Source organism: Oryzias melastigma, unplaced genomic scaffold, assembly GCF_002922805.2.
Source record: "Oryzias melastigma strain HK-1 unplaced genomic scaffold, ASM292280v2 sc00251, whole genome shotgun sequence".
NCBI classification, from domain to species: domain Eukaryota; kingdom Metazoa; phylum Chordata; class Actinopteri; order Beloniformes; family Adrianichthyidae; genus Oryzias; species Oryzias melastigma.
Window position 1 is genome coordinate 307,656 of NW_023416891.1, and position 20,645 is coordinate 328,300.

Below are 20,645 nucleotides of genomic sequence, written 5' to 3' on the forward strand. Positions count from 1 at the left end.
TTGGCCAATCCACTTTGATACAAGGTTATCAAACGGTCATGTGTGAAGTGGGGGTCACAGACATAGAGTTGCTGGCGGGTCAAACACTTCAACCTCTCGCAGTCAAATGAGCTACTAATTCTCAGAGTACAACGCTATGCTGATGATCACCTTATGCTCCGCAGAGAAAGTAAGTGTGTTTGTTGTAGTCTGGGGGCGGAGCTTGCAGCACAGATTCTTCCTGAAGAGGGCGGTTCATATCATGCTGATGTCAGCACGTTTTCGTGGGTATGGGAGGGGCTCCTATTGAGAGCGCAGGTTTTTAGAGAATTCCTCTTAAATGCATGAACGGATCAAATTACCGCTTTGGGGATCTTTATAGAGAGGAATGAACAGTATAATGCACTAAAAACCTCCAAAAGTAGAATTCTCCTGGTATGGCCCCTTTAAGCATTAATAGGAAGGTGGAAAAAGTGGAAGAATGGGATTCACAAAAAAGGAAAACTGCTGCCTTGGGAGGAATTTGACGACGAGCTACATTAGGAATTTGGAGGAAATTCTCGGGAAGTGGAATGCTGCTGCAGTCAGAGCTCCAGGAGACACGCAGATGGTTCTAGGCGCCGCATTCTTTCAGCGTTAGTCACATGCACTCGCATGGAGTTCTAAACTGTTTGGGTTGTGCAGGTTTTTGGGTTGTCCAGGCTTATTGAGGGTCATAGAGAGGAATGGACTCATCTTAAAGATCCACTCCGATGAAAGTTGTGTTTTTATGGTTCTGATGATGGAGGACATTAAATTAAGTTCTAAGTTTGCTTAATTCAAATTATTGTTAATTGAGAGCTAAAAAAATATATTGTTTGAAAATTCATGATGAAGAAACCACACTGGGTGGGCCACAATCTCCGTTCCATTCTGATGCATCCACTTGTTGACAAATACATCCATGTACGTCTTCGTTTTCCTGGTCTGAACTGGAATCTGGTTCCAAACTGTACGGCTGGATAGCTGTAATATTGCTCACCATTTTTGTTTCACCTATAATGTTAGGTTAGGGTTGTGAGGGGCTGTACACTTTTAGAAAAAAAAAGTAAAAATAGAGCCCTCAGTTAGGGGCGACAGGAAAGGGGGCGGGGTTCCTCCGCAACAGCAGAGGTGAATTTCTAAAGAGCTCCTGCCGCTCTGCAGAAACTATGTCCTTGAAAACAGACACAGTTCTTTTGATTTTGGCTAAAAACTGCATATTGACAATTCAAAGACCACTTTAAACACTTTTACAACTGATCAGAAGACGGTCAAAGTGGGTGTTTAAGGGGAGCACAGGTGTGAGACTTACCACCTTAAGGCTCTCAAACTCAGTTTACCATGGGGCCACTGAAGGCAGAGTCTGGCTGAGGCTGGGCCAAATGGGGTTCAATTTGTGCCAAAATATGTTTTTGCATCAACTTTCTATAACTTTGGTCCAATCTCTGACTCAAGGGTCTGCAACCTGCGGCTCCAGAGCTACATGTGGCTCTTTCCGCCTTCCTTTGGGGCTCTCTGGTCAAAAAAATAAAGTGTTTCATTTTTAAAAACTAATGGTACTAAGATAAAACATTTTAGACATCAGATTTTTGTGCGCCGTGTACCACGGAAAATTAATTGGAAGTCATTCTATGATACAAGGTGTCTTTTATTTTGAAAGGAAATCATGTGACCCTATGTCAAAAATGTTAAACTATTTTACATTTTGGAGGAAAAAGGGGGCATTTTTCTGTATTTTTATGCTTTCTTCATTCAAAATAAGTTTATTTTTATTCATCATAATGGTAGCATTGACACAAATACAAATCCGTGTCTTATTTTTCTAAAGAATGAAGTGAGGCTTTGTGGCTCCTGCTGGCTCAACAGCACTAACGGGCTCCTTGCACAGTGCACTGGGTGTTGAAGGGTTAAAAATCTGTGACACACTTGCGTCTCACCTACTTACCCTTGTGTGTTGCACAAAGGCTGAATCCCAACTCTTACCCTACCCTTCCGGCTTCTCCCTACCCCTCTATTTGTACGGGCATTTGAAGCTTTAGTGATACAGATTCGTTTTTTAATTGGAAGAGTTGGGGGTTGAGGATGGTTATCTCTCCACTGGTAGGATAATCCGTATCGTGCTGAGGGATGGAAGACAAGCTAATTTCTTTTTTTTTTAAAGTGTTTTTATGTATTTTCCGAGTGCTAACTGCTACGGGCTAACGTAGATGACCTGCGACTTTTGATGACATCATCCAGTGGTTGTAACGAATTTGAAGATACTATTTTTTCCATAACTCTCCTTTTGGAGGAAGAAACCATAGGGAAGAATTCGAATTCAGCCTAAGTGTTTTTGCTGCAATCTGTCACCCGCAGCATGCCCATAGAAAAAAATGTCCATGAACATTTTCACTCTACAGACTCAATGAGTGTTCTACATTCTCGCATGCCACATTTTTCGCCCGCAGACGGACAGTTTCCACCCATAATGGGAGCTGTGACGAAAGAATAAGATCTTTACTCTCACGAAAATCCTAATTTCTCAAGGATGCAGTACTTGTCTCATCTTTAATCAAATGGACCTTAACAACCAAAACACACAGATCATATTTTACTGAGATACAATGCTTGTTTTTTTTTTTAATATACCCTAAACATTTAGAATTTTGATAAAAGAAAATATTAAATCTGGAAATTAAACTGGTTAAAATATATTTAAAAAATATTTACATTGAGTCTCCCATAGAGGGGGTGAGACAGAAGAAATCCCCTCTCAAAGCTGCATTTTGTGCTTATGTGTTTTGAATGATTGCAGTTTGATTATCTAAAATGTTTTGGAATAACACGTCAAAGAAAAGGAGAAAGGGGAACGTTTTATTCAGTCTCTGTATCCACAGACACCCACACACACGGATCAACAAAATACATCAATAATGATTGCTCTCAGTCTGCTGAAAAGTCTGCTCAGTGTGTGATAACTGCTTATTGGAGCCACAATGGGCCTATTTTGCCAATATGTGTGTAATGGCTTTAGACTGGAGCACATGCACAGAGCAAGGACACGCCGCTTCCTTATGTGTGGAACACAGTGTACCACTGCTGTCGAACATGACTGTGAATAAATCAGGAGAGCAGCCACGGAAAGTTACAGCTTTGGGGCTTTTCTGAGCAAATCGGTCCAAATCTGTGTAAATAGAGACTCGCCTTGACTTCACTGAAGACAAAGTGGTGGGCAGTTTTAGGACGAAATCACTCTCAAGTGGCTTCTGCTCCAAACAGGAGCGTGATGCAAATGCGAGAGCAGATGAGTCGTTCCGGAGACTTAGTCAGAACTCAGAAACGTGGCTGTCTGACAGAACATGTGAAGTTTTGTGAGTAACTCTGAGTGTTTGACATGTCACCACACTTCCGTGCATTCTCAATCAATAGATTTTAAAGCCCTTTTTTTTACACCCCTCACTTCCTGTTTTCCAGGATGATAAATGCTATCACTTTCCAAAATTCCATCCCTAAACAGTTAACCTAAGAGGATTTGCGGATGAATTTGAAGCACAAACAACACTACACCCCCTCCCCATATGGCTTGACCCAGATCCCAAAGTTGTTTTGAAATTTTAAGCCAGAGCCGCATATGGCAGAACAGGGTCAGTGTGGTAAAACGCAGATTTTAGCCTCATCCCTGTTGGTGTCTGTTGGTTGAAACCTCTAGCAGCTGGTGACACTTAAGACAACAAAAACAGTGAGTTAAGTCGTGTCAGAATGTGAATCATCTCTAAATTTCCCCACACAGCAAGGAATTGGATTAAAGAAGTAAAAAAAAACTGATCTTTAATCAACTATTTCAATTTCCTACAAAATACTATTTTCTTTTATTTTTCAGATTCTTTTTTTAAATCCACTAAATCAATTATGAGCCTCTATAATCTACAAACTACGATACTGCATGTGTTTACTCTTTTAATTTAAAGAGGATAATGAGGGAAAAAAAGAATAAAAATGTCAAACAAACCAGATTCCAGAAAAGTCAGTGATGAAACCTGCCAAAATTATTCATAAAAATAACAGCATTCACATTTGATTCATCCAGAAAAACAGAATAAAAAACTCCCAGCTTTATTACAAAACCCTCAGCATGACATTCCAAAAAAATGTTAACTTTCAAATGATTAATTTGTGGACACAAATTAGAATGTTGTGCATGGAAATTTGCATTTTGTAGGCAAAATTAGACTTTTGACTTCCAAAACTGAGTTAAAAAAATGGAATGGAGTATTTTGTGAACACACTTTAGTAATTTGTGGCCAGGAATAACTACTATTTTGTGTCTACAAATCCAGATTTACTGTGCACAAATTTGCGTTTTGTAGAAAAAAAGAATATTTTCTATGTACAAATTAGTATTTTGTGTGCATATATTAGTATGTTTGGATTCAAATAAGTAAAGTGTGTTCACATATTAGTATTTTTAAAGTACTAATAAGTATTTTGTATAAACAAACAAGTATTTTGGTCACACACTTTAGTATTTTGTGGCCAGGAATTACTATTTTGTGCCCACAAATAAGGATTTACTGTATACAAATTAACATTTTGTTAAAAAAAAAAATACTTTCTATGACCAAATTATTATTTTATGTGTACATATCAGTATTTTCTATGTACAAATTAGTATTTTGTGTGCACATATTAGTATTTTTGATGGACAACTTAGTATTTTCTGTAAACAAACTTCACACTTCAGTATTTTATGGCCAGGAATAAAGATTTACTGTGTACAGATTAGCGATTTGCAGATATTTTTTATGTACAAATTAGTATTTTGTGTACACATTTTAGTATTTTGTGGCCAGGAATTAGTGTTTTGTGTCTACAAATAAGGATTTATTTTGCACATATTAGCATTTTGTAATAAAAAATAATATTTTCAAAGTACATTTTGGTATTTTCCTCTGCACACTTTAGTATTTTGTTGCCAGGAACAAGTATTTTGTGTCCTCGAATTAGGATTTACTGCGCACAAATTAGCGTTTTGTATGAAAGAATTTCTATATATAAATTAGTATTTTGTGACCACAGAGGAATTGAGACAAAAAAATTTCTCTCAAATAATAATAATCAAATGAATTACATTTGCTAATTAAACTTAATTAATTTATTTTTTAATGTTTTTTTTTTATTATTTTCATGTCCATCTCTTTACTTCATGAACTAAAAAAATTAGTTACTTTTGTTCAGTCTTCCCACGGAAAAAAACTATGACAAAGACTACAAATCTGAACTGTAATACTCGCCAGATCCTCAAGCAGCACCATTCATCTGCAGTGCCACTGAATGACCTTAGAAACACTGGAGACTATTGTGAGCAAACACAGCTAATCGCTGCAATCATAGCCGGAGCGCTCATGCAGGGAATAAAGAGGAAAAAATTGATTCAGACACAGCTCTGTGTGTCTTGATCTTCTGAGAAGAAGTGAACGGAATAAGAAAAGCTTGAAAATCAGATAGATGGTCTTCAGTTTCTGCCATGTTGGACCTGCTCATGTCAACAGCAGGTCGTCTAAAGCCTCTTGTGTTGTGCAAACAAACAGGTTCATTGCTTAAATGCTTTTTTGTTGGATCACTTGTAACCCCTTTTGCTTGCGAGGATCTTCTTATTCTCATTTGAATCTTTAGATTGTTTTTCGTCTTTTTTTTCTCACAAGTTTATCTTCGTTTTGGAAAAAGGTCAAAAAGTGAGTCACAGAATGACATTCAAGCTGAAACCAAACCACCCACAGCAAGAGCGGTGGCAACCTGAGCAACCAGCACAACCTGATCCGCATCTTCGGTGTCTTTCAGGAATGCTCCAACACAGATGTGAACCCCCCCTTGTCTCAGGCCTGCATTATTCAGCCGTGTGTTTGGCCTAACCGCTGTGGGGACGTTGCGTAACTCCTTTAATACCCCCCCCTTCCCCTGATCGAATCAGGTCATGCTGGGAAGACGTGGGATGTGATCCAGAATTCTGTCGTAATCCACAGGAAGTGGTACGATGGCGTGTAAATAATGAGCAGCAGATTAAAAGCCCTGACCTGTGCCAACCTACCGCCCTAAGACTCAAAGTAGACCTTTCACTTAAAAGCATAATAGTTTGCTTAAATAATAATAAAAGACTTCAAGACAGATGATCATTTCAACAGATTTATTACATTTTTACCACACAAAAAACGTGAAAGCAGCTTGGAATGTGAGGTATGTTATTTCACAGAACAGGGGGATTTCACACCAAAAACAAACAAACGTCAATAGGCTGTCCAATGAGGACGAAGCACCATCTGATCAGGGTAAGTAGGGCAGCTCCCCCAGCAGTAGTATCGATTGAACAAAGTCCACAGCAGCAGTCGAATGTGTGCGTAAAGCCACAACTGTCCTTCCTCTTTCAGTGTTTGAAGTCTTCTTCCCGGTCAGGAAGATCAGAAATTCCCTGAAGTGCCTGTCACACGCGTGTGAGCGTGCGTGTGTGCGGCCCTGTGGTCGACTGTTTACCACTTCACTTGTCCTCTGATTGGCTCTCTCTGCTGATTCACACATCCACACGTTTTGACTCAGCAGCAGCAGTCACTTGTCTGGACTCATTGAACTGACATGAGTCATCGGCCGGTTCTTCCTCAAACTTTCCAGCTTCTGTAGCTCTTCTTCTTCTTCTTCTCCTTCTGGTTGTTGTTGTTCCGCGCAGGGGCTTTCCAAGCCCGGCAGGTACGCGGCGCTCTGCGCCTGGAATCCCTCCGCCTTTGGCGCCGATCGGCCGCCTCGTGCGTAAAAGGGAACCAAACCGAATCGGTTCGGATCAGGAGTAAACAATCACTCCACTGACAGAGTCCACTTTGTCCCCGTGTCCCCTCAGAAGGCTGGAATGACCTGATTTAGAGACAGGGCGCTCAGGGAGTCCCCCAGCCCGGCTCGGCAGCTGCCCGGCGGGGCCGCGTAGCGCTCCTCCCCGGGCTCCAGCCTCGCCCTCTTGCTGGGAAGGAAGTCGGGCGCCGCCGACGCCTTGCCGCGCCGCTTCCTGGACTGCTTTGTCGGGCTATGGTTCTCCTTGTCCTCCGCGACGTCGCAGTCGCTCTCGTCTTTGTCCGGAACCTCCGGGGCCATGTCGGCGGAGGAGTCCGCCGGCTCCGGCGCGAGCCGGGCTTTCTCTTTGGGGTCACAGTTGGTGTCCATCGGCTCCTCGGCGGCCGGCTGCTCCCCGCTCGCCAGCTCGCTCTCCCGGGAGGAGTGGTAGATGTCCCGGGCGGACCTCATGACCATGGAGAGCAGGAGGCTCCGGTGGAGTCTCAGTCCTCCTCTCTGGCTCCTGGAGGCGTACAGCTTGCTGATCGACACAGCCAGGATCCGCCTGGCTTCCACGTTGACCTCCATTGCTGTCGCGAAGCTCATTGTTCTGTTGTTTTGTTACTTTTGAAGCTTGACTCCAATTTGTATTTGTTTTTGTTTCCTTGTTGGGGTCGGACTTGGGCTGCTCGCACAGCTGTTCGGCTCGGAGAAATGAGAGCGCGGTCCGAGTCAGACTGGGTTTTATCTCCTTCATGACGTAAAGTCAACTTCAGCCTCAAAGGGTGACAAACAAGCCCCGCCCACACCTGCTGCACAGGCAGCGCGCGAGCACATCTGTTCCGTCTTCCACACACTTTAACTCTTTCAGGTTTGCTTTCATGACATTTTTCACCCTAAAATGAATTTTTTTCAATAAATAGCACTTATTATTCATATTTTTACTCTAAAATAATATCTAATTTATTATTGTCAGACAAATACTATGATGTAAAAAACTTTTTTCCTAATTTTTATACATATTCTAGTAAAATCATTAGTTTTTTCTAGTAATTAGTAGTTTATAACGTTTCCTGCAGCTTTTTTTATTTGTTTTTAAGAATGTAAATAAAGGTAAACACAAAACAAGGAAGCAAAAATGAATTCGAGTCTGTCAGAGTTCTGGTTCTGGGAAAAATCCAGTTTTCCCAGTTTCAGAGCGGACCGCCACACTCATGTCCCCGGGACTTTCTGCTCTCTAGGGCGGTGATGTCACTCGCGCGTGCTCGCCGAGCTTCCATATATGGGTTTTCCGGTTGTAAAACGGCCCCAGAGGGAGGAGACGAGGGAGCTCTGTGGAAAAGCCGACCGCAGGCCCCGCCCTCCCTCCATCTCCGCGCGCGTTCTAGGCGGGCGGGGCGGTGATGGCGTCATCCGCTCTCCTTATTTGGAGTTGTCAGCCGGGTCGATGAGGTTACCAAGCAGCGGAGCCGCAGGAGTCAAACTACAGCCAAAGTTGTTTGAAACATCAGCTTTACCTCCTTTTTTTACCTATTTAGTTCTCTAAAAATATAAACCAAGAATGTCATCTGACAAATTGAAAGTAATAATAATTGATAATATTTTGACCTTTGCCTAATCCTTCAGTGTTTTACAGCAGCAGCTGTGCAGCATTTAGTGCACCAATTGAACCTGTTATCAACAATGCTGCAACAATCACCGCCCTGCAATTGTGCAGTACTGTGAAACATTGCAACCATGGCGACATATCCCACAAGTTTTTTTAAACATTGAATTTAAACATGGCCTACTAAACAATCCATGTGAGAGACAGGAGTCGGCAGCAGCAAAACAACATCAGATGCTGTGTGGTTGGAGTGATCTCTCAGTTAAAGACCACATGGAGCACAAATGACCAGGAAGTAGATGTGTATCAATAAATCATTTGATCAGTTCATATTCCTATGATCCCACCAGACTGATCTGCTTGAAGCAAGTTTTAAGTCTAATTGACGTATACCATTATAAAATCAGTTTAATAAATCAATTATATTGATCTTGGAAGATACCATTTGGATTAAGATGTAGATTAATTTTACTACAGCAGACAACACCAGTGTGAATCATGTGATGCAGCAGAAAGGGATCAACCAACATCACCGTCCAATGTGTGTGGAAACACTTGGAATTCTGCAAAGATATGTAACCATGCAGTCTGGTAGAATGTTCTAATAATAATGTATCATTCTGATGTGGAAAACAACAGTGGACTGAACTTCACAAAACTAAAAGATAATTGGATTTGCCATTAATTCTTGTTTACTGGTTTGTTTGTACACATACTTGATTAATTTCACCTGTACTGTTCACTCTCTGAGGCACACTGGTTGAAGTTTTGGCTAAAGATGTTCTGGATCTATTTCAGGTCAGTGAATCGGATCAAATTCAATCATTCAAAATATTGACTATGAATCGAATCGTAAATCACTAGAATCTTGAGCCTTCTGTCCACTGAGAGGCCTGGTCTGGTACGGTATGTTACAGTCCAGCTAATTCTGGCGAGCGTTTCCACTCAGTTTGATCGCTACCAATGGGGGCACCCTAGAGGTACCGTTCGGTACTGTTTAATGGGTCCATTTTACTATGGAAATGCTCAAAATACCGGACTGTACTGTTTAGTGCAAACAATGCTTTACATTCCAAACTAAACGAAACACCTTTGTTTCCCAGTTTTAGTGCTACCATTGACTGTATGAGAGAACTGGAGTAAGTGAGTGCGATGTTCCCTCTGTCTCCAACCAAATTAAGTTAAATTTTTTCATGGATGTCCCCATGTTGGAACCAGACATGTCAGAAAGCAGTGATTGGTCCAAATCGGTCTGAGTCATGATTTCTATGGGAACCACCAATGGCCAATTCGCCAGTCAAGAATGAGCTTGTTGGGAGGCCACACCCCTACCACTAAACAATGAAGCGCGTCAAGTGTTCAACGTGAATCCACATACTTTTCTTGAGGCATCCAATTGTTTGTAGTTGAAGTGACCTACAAAAAAACAATCATGAAAAATTTAAATTTGCAAGAACATGTTAAAAATATGCTTAAAAAAGTATCAGAATAAGAATGGGTATTCTGACAAATGGAATGACTGAGTAATTGCTGTTTATGTCCTAACAGAAGTCTGGTATTTTGGTTTCTTGGAGTCAGCAGGTACTTCCTGTTTGAAACATGAGGGAGGGGAGGGGTCTCTCAGTTCAGTTCTCAAGTACAGTCAATGATTGCCACTGACAACCAGGTTGTCCAAACTCTTAATCTGGAAAACATAGACAATAGAATAATGCAATTATGTCAGCAGGATTTTAATATATCTATCAAGATTCAATATTTTATTAAGTTCAGTTAAATTTGGCTTCTATGTTTTTTATTAAGAAGGACTGTCAATCCGATCTTTCGCCTTCTTTGAATGTCAAGAACAAGTCCACTGCTGTTTTACTCATGTTGACGTAATCCCTACATTTGTCAAATGTCATCACCTCTTTGACATGGACACTGACAGCTGAGTCCTGGACATCCCAGTATCCATATATCAACAGTATGCATGCGCTGAGGTGCATACAGACTCCCGCTCTGCTCACTCTGCCACATGACCCGTCTTGAAGCCACAGAATCCATTACATCAGTTTGTTGATGGTACGAAAACAGAGTTTCCAAGAGCGGTGAGTAATCGCACAGGAATTAGGCGGAGCAATGAGTGCAGCAAATCTTGCAACCTTTAGTTCAAGACAAAAGTGATGACTATTGACTTCATGGGTCAGTTTAAAGCACTTACCTGTGCTGCAAGGTCACGCTGACTTCACACTCTATGAATAAGTTGCCCACAAGAATTTCACTGCTCCTCAACCCCCCTCCTAAGGAATAAACTATATCTGCAATAACACTTTTAAATGCAACCTCCAGAGGAGATTAAAAACAGTGTTGAACACCTTTAACGCACCATTGTTATCAAAGGTAAAGTGAATTATTAGAAATTATTTTGTCCTACATTTCCAGATGGGGTAAGAGAAGGTGGCAGATTCTATTTATTTGGTGGAGAACTGGCAAAAAGTTTTACATCACACCAACGTCTTAATGACCCAATCCAATAAACATTGTATTTTTTAACATCTTCTTGTGGCATTTTTCTGATAATGGAGGACATATATAAACACAATTAAGGTAAAAATCATGTTTTTAAGGATCAGAATTCCAGCTGGTAGACAGGTGTTCAAATACCACTATAATCCTGTAGCATACAAATACAACATCTAAGATTTTTATTTTAGATTATGTCTTTCACAGTGGACATGCACCTATGGTGAATATTTCAGACACCTCCATGATTATTAAGTGGGAAAACTTCACAGGGTGATAAAATACTTTTTGTCACTTGCTTGTCTTTTGCAGGTAATCTTTGCACCAGAGTTCTGAGTATCTCAAAAAAAGGAACTCTGATGCAGATCAAACAGACATGTGCGAAGGCTATGATAAATTTGGGGGATATTGGTCTTTTTTTCCAGTGACAGAATGAAAACTGCTTTAATTCTGATGTCATCAGAAAGATGAATCCAGACATTTGGATTTAGAGAGCACGGTAGTGCAAACCAGTAAAATTGTCAAGACTCTTGTTTTCAAATTCTAACAATTAAGATATTTAATCTTTCTCTGGTGCATCAAAGGCCTATTGAAGAGTTTTTTGGCCATAGTTTATTGTTTTATTTAAAAAAAAACATCAAAAAGAGCAGCAGTCATCTTTCTTGCAGATACGTTTCATCTGTACCCTGCTCTGAATATACAATAAAAAAAAAAAAAACAGCTTCAGACCTGGTGCCCGCTTGTCGCTATAGAGACAGTGTTTTGTGTTATGACTACACTTACGTTGCCTCCGTCTGAAGCCAAATGGGCGGTAGTGTGTGATGACTGCCTTTGAATCTTTCTGTGTGACTGCACGCAGGAGGGTGGAGGTTCATTCTTCAGCGGGAGAATTTTACTTTGGGATAAACAGTTGGTGGTTAGGGATGTGGAATGACCTACTTGCAGGAACCCTTCAGGAAGCATAAGCAACAGGGAAACAATGTATCTTCAGAATTTGTATTTTTTTATTTTTATTAAATATAATTGCAAGAGCTTGCATTTAGAAAGTCCATGACCTTTATTTATTATCTGACAACATAGTGTTTTTGTTTTTATCTGAGCTCTATCAAGGTGTCCATAAACAGAAAAGCTACGAACTTCCTTGAGTAAAAAATCTAGATGGGTGTGTTCCTACTGCCCTGGGGAGTAATTAAACAACTTAAAGCTTATTTGTTTCCATGGCGACAAAGCCTGCTGGTTTAGTTTACTCACAGCACTTCCTCACCAAACTCCTCCCAAACAGCTGCACAAACGAAGGGTTTCAAGAGGTTATTCTGTCTCCTGCCATCCTAGCTGCATTGCACACAGGTTGTAAAACCAACTAAAAATGAGTTTATATGAAGGTAAAAATGTGCCAAAACACACAAGTTAAAATTCTTGTCAGGCAAATTCCTACATTATATTCCACAAGTGTCAATTTTTCTCACATGTTCCTCTTTTTCCTGCATCTTCACATTCATATTCATATTTGTGATTTAAGCTTGTGTTTTGGCACATATCACAAATCTCTATAGGTTCGCCCAGTTTCTGCTTAATGTCAGGTGAGTCAAAAAAAGCTGAAAACTTAACATAAAAAAGTGTGAAACAATGTTTGCAAGATCAAACAGGGTATGTTTTTGGGCGGGTTCTAGCGGCCGTGGGTAACAGGTTAAAGCAGGTCAAACTTTGACCAATCAGGGACTCGGTTTAGTGATATGTTGAATGAACTCTGTTTTCATTTACAGAAGTGCCAACCGTTTGAAAAGTGATCATGTAAAAGATATTAATGATTGCAGTTTTTGCCAAGACTTTCATACTGTCTGGAGTCAGCTCTCTGTCTCCCTCTCTGGTCACCGGCGGGAGCCATCTCCAGAGTACTACACTACATCTCCCAGAAATCCCAGCACACAGTTCCTGGATGCTGCTCAGCTGTCTCTCATTTGCCCACAGGACACTCAAGGGCTGCACAGAGCCTCACTCTGTGTGAAGTACTGTTCGTGTCACCCTACCTGCATTACTTTCTATCTGGACCTGATCTTCTGACCCTGCTTTATCTCTGATTGCTTGCTGCCTGCCCTGACCCTCGCCTGGACTCAACTCAAGTCTCTTCTTGAATGCTCCCATGGTCAAGATCGATTCCCTGATTTATCTTTGTGAACTTTTTGTTGTGATTAGTTCCTGTCTGAACTAATAAACCTGCTGCAGGTGGAACCAGCTGTATATCAGTATATGACACAAACAGTAAAAAAAGTGAAACTTTGAATCAAACAGCAAAAGTTCTGTCATTTGTTGCATTTAAAATGATTCGTTTTTATCACACCAAAATTTTGATTTGATGATTTACTCAACTTAAAAATGTAATTTGATTAAAAACTAATATTTCTAAACATGACAAATTACAGAACTTTTGTTAATTGATCCAATATTTCGCTTTTTTACTGTGTATATTAAAAAAGAGCTGTGAAAGAAAGGCCTGGAGCAAGATTCACAAGATTTGCACCGCTTTGACATTTCACACCAAGCCTTTTCCAACTGTAGGTGGTGAATATGAGGAGGTAAACAGAAGTAAAATTAGAAGAAGAAGCCCCTCCCTGCTTGAATAGTGTGAACACTATGGGGTTTACACACATTCATTTATGCGCAACAATAATTGTGAGTTAAATGCTCGGTGTGTCCGTAGTTTAGGTCACATATTCAGATGGATTTAGGACACAAGACATTTCTGTTATCTAAGGCGTGCTGTATTATTTCCTTTAGCAACACCTGTAAGTGTTGTTTTATTAATAGTTTTCAGAGCTCAGAATGTGGGTCATCTTCACAAGAAACACAGAAAAAGACCATAAGAGAAACAGTAAAAAGGTTTATTTTTAGATTCAGGACTTCCCTGTTTTGGGTGTTGACTCTTATCGCCCTTCTTTTGCCATTCATGCAACTATGTGGCCCGGCGCCAATGAAGTTTGGCTGCAACAGAGGATTTTCCGCTCACATCACTCCATCTCAAGATGACTTAAACTAGGCTTGAAGGCTACTGAATAGGTTCTGAGATGGACCGTAGGGCAGAAATGACAGAATCTGTAGTGCTGTCACGGAGAGGTGAAGAGCACGCATGAGTTTGCAAAGAGAAGAAAAACTTTTTGTACTAAATTTATAAAAAAGGGGAACTTTCGGGGGAAGTTTCCTCTCCAGAATGAAACTTGGCTGTTTTGGGTGTAAATGTCAAACAAAAATGTTTTTAAGAGAATCTGTGTGTGGTAAAGATCCTTTTATTTTCATATTTTGTACATTCGTGTCTTTGTATTGCTGTCAGTCAAGTCAAGCTTGCTTTTACCTTCACTTATTTCCTGGTTCTTCAAGTTCTCATGTTCTTTTTTTAGATTACAATGGAATGTTTACTAGTTTATCGATTTGTTTTTGTGTTTTAGCTGCTTTTGTGCTTCCTTTACTGATTGTGCGCTGTGTACATTTGTGAAAGGTTTATAAATTCTCAGGGCTTGCTGGAATAATTACAAAACTTTATCAATAAGATGACAACAAAATGTATTCAGTTAGACATTAACCTGGATTGTAGTAAAAGCAATCAAAGGTGATCAAAAATGAACACAAAACAATCTTTGAATTACTGTTAAAAAAATAAAGTTTCAAAGTTTCTTTTTTTAAGCAGCAGGATGAAATATAGTTTTTTCCCCCTGAGGATACACTACATTTGCAACAAAATGTAAAACTAGATGGTTAAAAAATCAAGAATAACCCATCCATCTTCTTAACCTTCTATATCCCTTCAGGGTCATGCGGTTGCTGGAGCCTATCCTGGCTGTTGTTGGGGAACAGTGGGGTATACACTGGATATTTTGCCAATCCAAGGCACATGATCACTCCCTCATATTGACCCTTTAGACAAACCAATGAACATACGAAGCATGTTTTTGGACTGTCAGGTTTCCTGAATGCATGGGGAGAACAAAAACTCCACACAGAAAGGTCAGGATTTGAACCACCGTGAGGTGAGAGTGTAACCACTGCGCCAACGTGGAACCCTGAATAACACCATCAGGTATAGGAGGTCACAAATGTCTAGAGGTTTTAGAAAACCACATAGGTAAATGTTTTGTATTTTAAGAATAAAAAAGGAACTGGTCAATGGAAAAAAATGTGTGTATTTGAATGTGTCCCCTTTACTCTTATTGTAATTTGTTCTCTTGGATTGTTTTGTGTTGCCTCAGGGAACAAAATCCTATCCTATTGTACTTTTATTAACATTAAATCTTTTGTCGGTTTACAAATAGATTAAGACAAATTTTGTTTTACTATGATGCTGCTGATGCTTCAATGCAGGTTTTTCAGGACTACCATTTTTATTAGTCAGAAAAATCTTTTGTTTATTTTATCTTTAAATTAACTTCTCTTTCTTGTGTGTTTTTAAATTTCTCAGGTGACTGATGTGTCAAAAAAAAAGAAAATAACACATCCCCATTTTTCTCAAAAAGTATGTCTAAGAGAGATTTTGTTTTAAACTGGAGCTGTGGAATTTCACACGACACCATGAAAGGAAACTGAAGGGGAAGGAGGAAACTTGGATGAGAACAGGCAGGAAGGGAGTTGGGCAGGACAGGATGGGGTTCAAATACCCACCCTCTTCACACACACACTCACGCACACACCCCCACACACACACACACACACACACACACACACACACACACACACACACAAACTCCACAGGAACTACAGACAAATGGGTGTGAGAGATAAATGTTTAATGAAAAGTATCCCTCAGCAAAAAGTAGTACACTTGAGGGTTACCTTAATACTTGAGTATAAGTATAACTAAAGCAAATATACCATACGTGTATTGCAGGAAGTATTAGTGCAAAAACAGAATACTTCTTCAGACTAAACTGCAACAGTCTAAATTCACAATATTTAGATTGCAGGATTAAATCAAAAGTAAAGTTCAGATACTGCCTCACTTTTACTATAGATAGAATAAGTATACTTAAAGTAAAAATAAGTACTACCTTTTGCTAAAGGATTAAAAGTAAAATATGTAATGAATAAAAAAATAAACAAAAAAAGAGATAAATTAAATAATACAATGACTTTATTCATAATATGAAATACAGCAAATAATAATGTAAGATTAATCTTTTTCTTTTCTTAATCTCGTTTCATTTTGTGTATTTTTTTCTACCGTACAACAGCAGTGCCCCCCCCCCCAAGCGTTTGTTTATTTATTTATTTATTACTTATTCATTTATTTATGTTTCTATTCATTCATTTTATTATTGTTATTGTTATTATTATCATCCTTGTCATTTTGTTGCTTCTTCCTCAAAGGCAGATCTCTATAGACTGTATTTTTACAGTCAATGATCTCTACTCATGCTCTCGGTAGGCTGTTTACGTTCCAGATGACGTAAGCACGCTACAGGAGACGTGCGCATGCGCACGGCCTACTGAGGAAGGAAGCAAAATGTCGCTAGAAGACCCGTTTTTCGTTGTGAAGGGGTGAGAAACGGATACAAACTGAGTTAAAAATCAACTTTTTTCAGAGCTAATTGTGAAATATGTAACTTTTAAGGACACATTTCAGTCCTGTTTTTGTGTTTCTTTTTGTGCTTCTTTTTTACTGTAAGTTGGCGCAGTTGAAGCGCAGTAGCACCGATGCTAGAGAGTAAAGAGTGGCGTTTAGGCTGTCAGTGAGGGTTCATGTTTGAGAAAACTGATTTTCTTCTGAGGTGTAACCACTCACTGAAAGCACAGGCTGTTTCCAGAGCAAGGAGACGCGAAGAAACGCGTCATTTTAACCAGCAGAAGCAGAGAGGCGGCTTGTTATTGAACCATTAACCCGTTTGTTTGTGTTGTTTTCTGTCCTCAGAGAGGTGCAGAAGGCGCTGTCCCGTGCTCGTGGGCTGTTTGATAGATGGGAAGAACTGTTGCAGGATGGGACACAAGTGAGCCTTTAAACACACACACAACAGGAATTAGCAGCAGGGCTGTAACGATTCATTTTAACGATTCAATTCATGTCATCTTTTGTGAATGACGATTGGATTAATGGTTTATTTTGGTGATTTTAAATGATCTGATTCACTGACCTAAAATTGTCCTACAACACATTCAGCCAAAAAGTCAACCAGTGTGACTCAGACATAAATACCTGGTCCTGAGAAATGATACTTACAAGATTAACAAGTGTAAAGTAAATATGTGCATAAACAAGAATTAGTGGCTAATCCATTAATTGAATGTTTTACGTTATAGTCAAATAATCCTACAATGCCTAAATCCACATGGTGTTTTCCAAGATCAATATAAGCAGTTTATATCATTTTGAATTGATTTTCACATGGTATAAGTTGATTTGAATTACAGGTTGTCTCAGACAGATCGATCTGGGGGAGTCGTAGGAATAGAAATCAATTAATCCATTATTTGTTTCACCCACTACTCAACAGTGTTTACTTCTAACTTTTTTATTTGTAAGGATCACATCAGTTCAAGCTTTTAGCCTGTTTTTTTTTTATAAATGAAAAAGAAGAAGTAGTAGAAGCATATACGGATTTAAGAAAAGATGCCAAACTAGCAACTGTGACTGTTCCAGTAAAAATACACTTTCTGTTTGACTTGACATAAAAACAAAGGGAATGATACAGCTCTTTTATCCCTTCATTGTGGCTCCTTGACTTTGAAGAAAATGAAAATTATTTGAATAAATAATGGATTTGTAGCTTTGATTAACTAAAGTTTATTAAGCTTGGTGGTGATTTATTTTTAGACTAATCTTAAGGCAAACATTCTTACTTCTGCTTAGCAAAAGAGTCTAGTTACTTTTCTCAAAGTTTATGACTGCATTTGCATGTATGTTTTTTTTAACTGAATTCTTCACCAATGTGGTCATGTTTTTTATTTGATATAACTAGATAAGGGATTTATTCCTTTATTTCAGTTAGGACAATGCATATTAATCAATGTTTTAGCAGAGCTACAACATAAATATGCCAGAATTAGCACAGGAGCTAATTTACATCCAAAGTTTTAAAGTCCCCCAGGACATTTTATTTAATTAAAAAAAAGAAAATGTTCCCAGTAGTGTTTCAATTATGATTATGAAGTTTTTAGCCAAAACCCCACAACCTAAATGTCTTAAAAAGCTGTTTTTCATGTTGATCTAAAGCCTGCAAAATCTCCTCTGAGGGGGCGTGGCTTTTGGAGCTGAGCGGTGCTGCTCCATCCCAATTTTCAATTATTGTAAAAAATGAAAAGATACATTTTACAAATAAATGGCTTAATGGCAACACAAACATGCATAAGTGTATTTTTCTTAAAAAAGTGGAAAAAGGTGGGTTTTCGACTGCTTCCTTGTCTTCTCAGGTGAGTCGAGATGAGCTGGACTGGAGTGCCAATGAGCTGAGGAACTGTCTGAGGGCCATAGACTGGGATCTGGAGGACCTCAGCGAAACCATCAGTATCTTTTATGCATGAACAGCTCTTCAGAGACCCACTCCCATCATCTTGTGATCTATTTAAAAGCGCTCCCAATGCTCTTTTAATTATGACGTTTTTAGTAAAAATCAAAGAACTGTGTCGTTTTCTGGAACATAGTTTCTGCAGAGCGGCAGGAGTTCATATTAAAAGTCCCTTCTGAGTTGTGGGTGGAACTAATGGTGTGGAGTAACCCCGCCCCCACTTCCCCTCCAAGTTTATAAGAGCTTGGAGCCTAATCAGCGTATTTTCTGTCACAAATAAGCCCTTTTTCAAACTGAATCTTTGCGTCTGCTCCTGATTCACAAGGATTTGAATAAAGAAATACTTAAAAATGCACTTTTTATCTTCATTATCTTTATATATGTCCTCCATCATGCAAAAATGGTAAAAACCCAATTTTTATTGGTGTGGGTTTAGCTGTCTCTGTGGGATGGAGCTGAAGGTCCTTCACTTTCTCCATGTTGAAGGAGATTCTTTCATGTTTTTGTAGTTTAATTGTCCTGTGAAGCGTCTCCATAGATTATCCATTTTGTTTTCTAGATTTTTAACTCCCAGAAAGAACAGGTTTCTAGATTTATTGACATTAACCAAACCTTATTCTAAATTACTTTTTAAAAAATGTTTTCAAACGTTCCTCCTTGACCGGCTCAGGCATCGTGGAGTCAAACCCGGGGAAGTTCCGCTTGGGTGAATATGAACTCCAGGAGCGGAGAGACTTTGTGGAACGGACCAGAGCATCTGTCCAGGTAACCTCAGCTGTTAAAATTAGGGTGATTGATAAACCAGAATGAATGCTTCAATATTGACACAAATAAATCCCACCTCATGGAGCAGCAGTCTTTCACTTTGTCATCCACAGCGTGCGTTAAAACACTTTGTCTGCTTTTTCCCCACTTATACCATGGTTATTTACCCAATTATTTTGTAATAATAATTTAAGAAATACTTTTATATTGTGATTATTCGCAGATAGTAAGTGGTCAGCAAATACTGTAACTAAAAAAACAATCGCAAGTAATTCATTTTTTCCCATGTTTGTGATTAATTCATTAATTTTTTTTAATCAATTCCCAGACCTAATTAAAATCTTTTTAACTTTCTGCATACCCAAGGAATTAGAAAAACAAATGAACTAAAGTGTTCCCTCTTTCATCACAGGGGTTCTAAAGATAATCAGTGAACTAGGATTACAGATGTTTTGAGGCTGTAAAACTCCTCACTACACTCTTAATGCACTTTTCTCAGGCAGACGTTAAAATCTCACATGTTTCTCTCTTGTTTAAACTCTCAAAGTTCAGACTTTCACAGAAAACCAAGTACAGTATTCGGTAGAGGAGGCACAGCACAGAGGAGATTAATTGACGAGGTCTACAGCCAATCAAGACACAGAACAAAGTGGGCCGTTAAAAAAAATTACACTGTCAAAAATCCTCAAAGGATGAACTGTCATACAGCAATTAAATTAGCTTTTTGAAGAAAAAACCTACTGTAATACGTTTGACAGACAGGTGTATGTCTTTTGAAATAGTTGGTGCTGTACAACATTTGGTTTAAGATGATAATATTACCTCTAAAATTGTAATAAACAGCAGCGCTAATGTTTATTTTCAAGTATAAATCTGTTTTATCCTTTCAGGAGAGTGTTTAGCAGCAGAGTCCACTCTGCAAATACTGCTGGAAAGTCAGACATTTATTTATTCAATTTCCTTTCCTTTTCTAAAGCACACTTAAATATGAAATTAAACGTCTTAACGGTGACTCTTTGATCTCTTTTATTTGAATCAACCAAAGCTGCTCTAATGCCTCCTCTTTCTGTCCTGGACACCCATTAGCCCTCTGAGCTCTTCTTTTGAAAAGACATAAATGTGTTCCTTACAGCCGCTGCGCTGTTCTTAAAATAGACCCGACAAGTGAATCATCCAGAGCAAACAAAGAGCTCTGCCCAGCAGGAACAAATCCATCAGGACGTTTGGATTTGGCACCGCAGCGGGAGACGTCCTGTTAATCGGCTTCTGTAAAAATGACTGTGGAAACTGTGTGTTTGTGTAGGAAATGAAAGATCAGCTGTCCAGCCCGTCCGCCGTGGCTCAGGCTGAGAAAAAGAACAGGCAGGTCAGTGAACGCATCACCACAGAGCTCCATCTCTCAGGGGTCAGAGGAGGATCTCTCCATGGTGGCTTCAGGAAGACTGCTGACCCAGCCCAGGGTTCCTGCAAAGTCTTAAAAAGTCTTAAAAGCCTTGAAT

The 20,645-nt window shown here is 39.4% G+C and overlaps 2 protein-coding genes across 2 annotated transcripts in view; one reads left to right on the forward strand and one right to left on the reverse strand.

Annotated features, from left to right (window-relative positions):
• Positions 1-6,145: 6,145 nt before the first annotated feature.
• Positions 6,146-7,595, reverse strand: ier2b (immediate early response 2b). Its single transcript, XM_024264808.2, has one exon. The coding sequence runs from the start codon at positions 7,393-7,395 to the stop codon at positions 6,859-6,861; it is 537 nt and encodes a 178-aa protein (XP_024120576.1). The 5' UTR covers positions 7,396-7,595; the 3' UTR covers positions 6,146-6,858.
• An 8,687-nt stretch (positions 7,596-16,282) lies between these two features.
• LOC112141691 (syntaxin-10) overlaps positions 16,283-20,645 on the forward strand; it is a gene marked incomplete in the record, with an annotated part of 11,228 nt that continues 6,865 nt past the window's right edge. The window contains 5 exon segments of the mRNA XM_024264839.2: positions 16,283-16,420; positions 16,791-16,866; positions 18,287-18,380; positions 19,052-19,146; positions 20,450-20,512. Coding sequence (XP_024120607.1) covers positions 16,386-16,420; positions 16,791-16,866; positions 18,287-18,380; positions 19,052-19,146; positions 20,450-20,512 — 363 coding nt within the window.

Excerpts from the sequence above, each read along its gene's own strand:
- ier2b (XM_024264808.2), bottom strand. The coding sequence starts at position 7,395 with ATGAGCTTCGCGACAGCAATGGAGGTCAACGTGGAAGCCAGGCGGATC.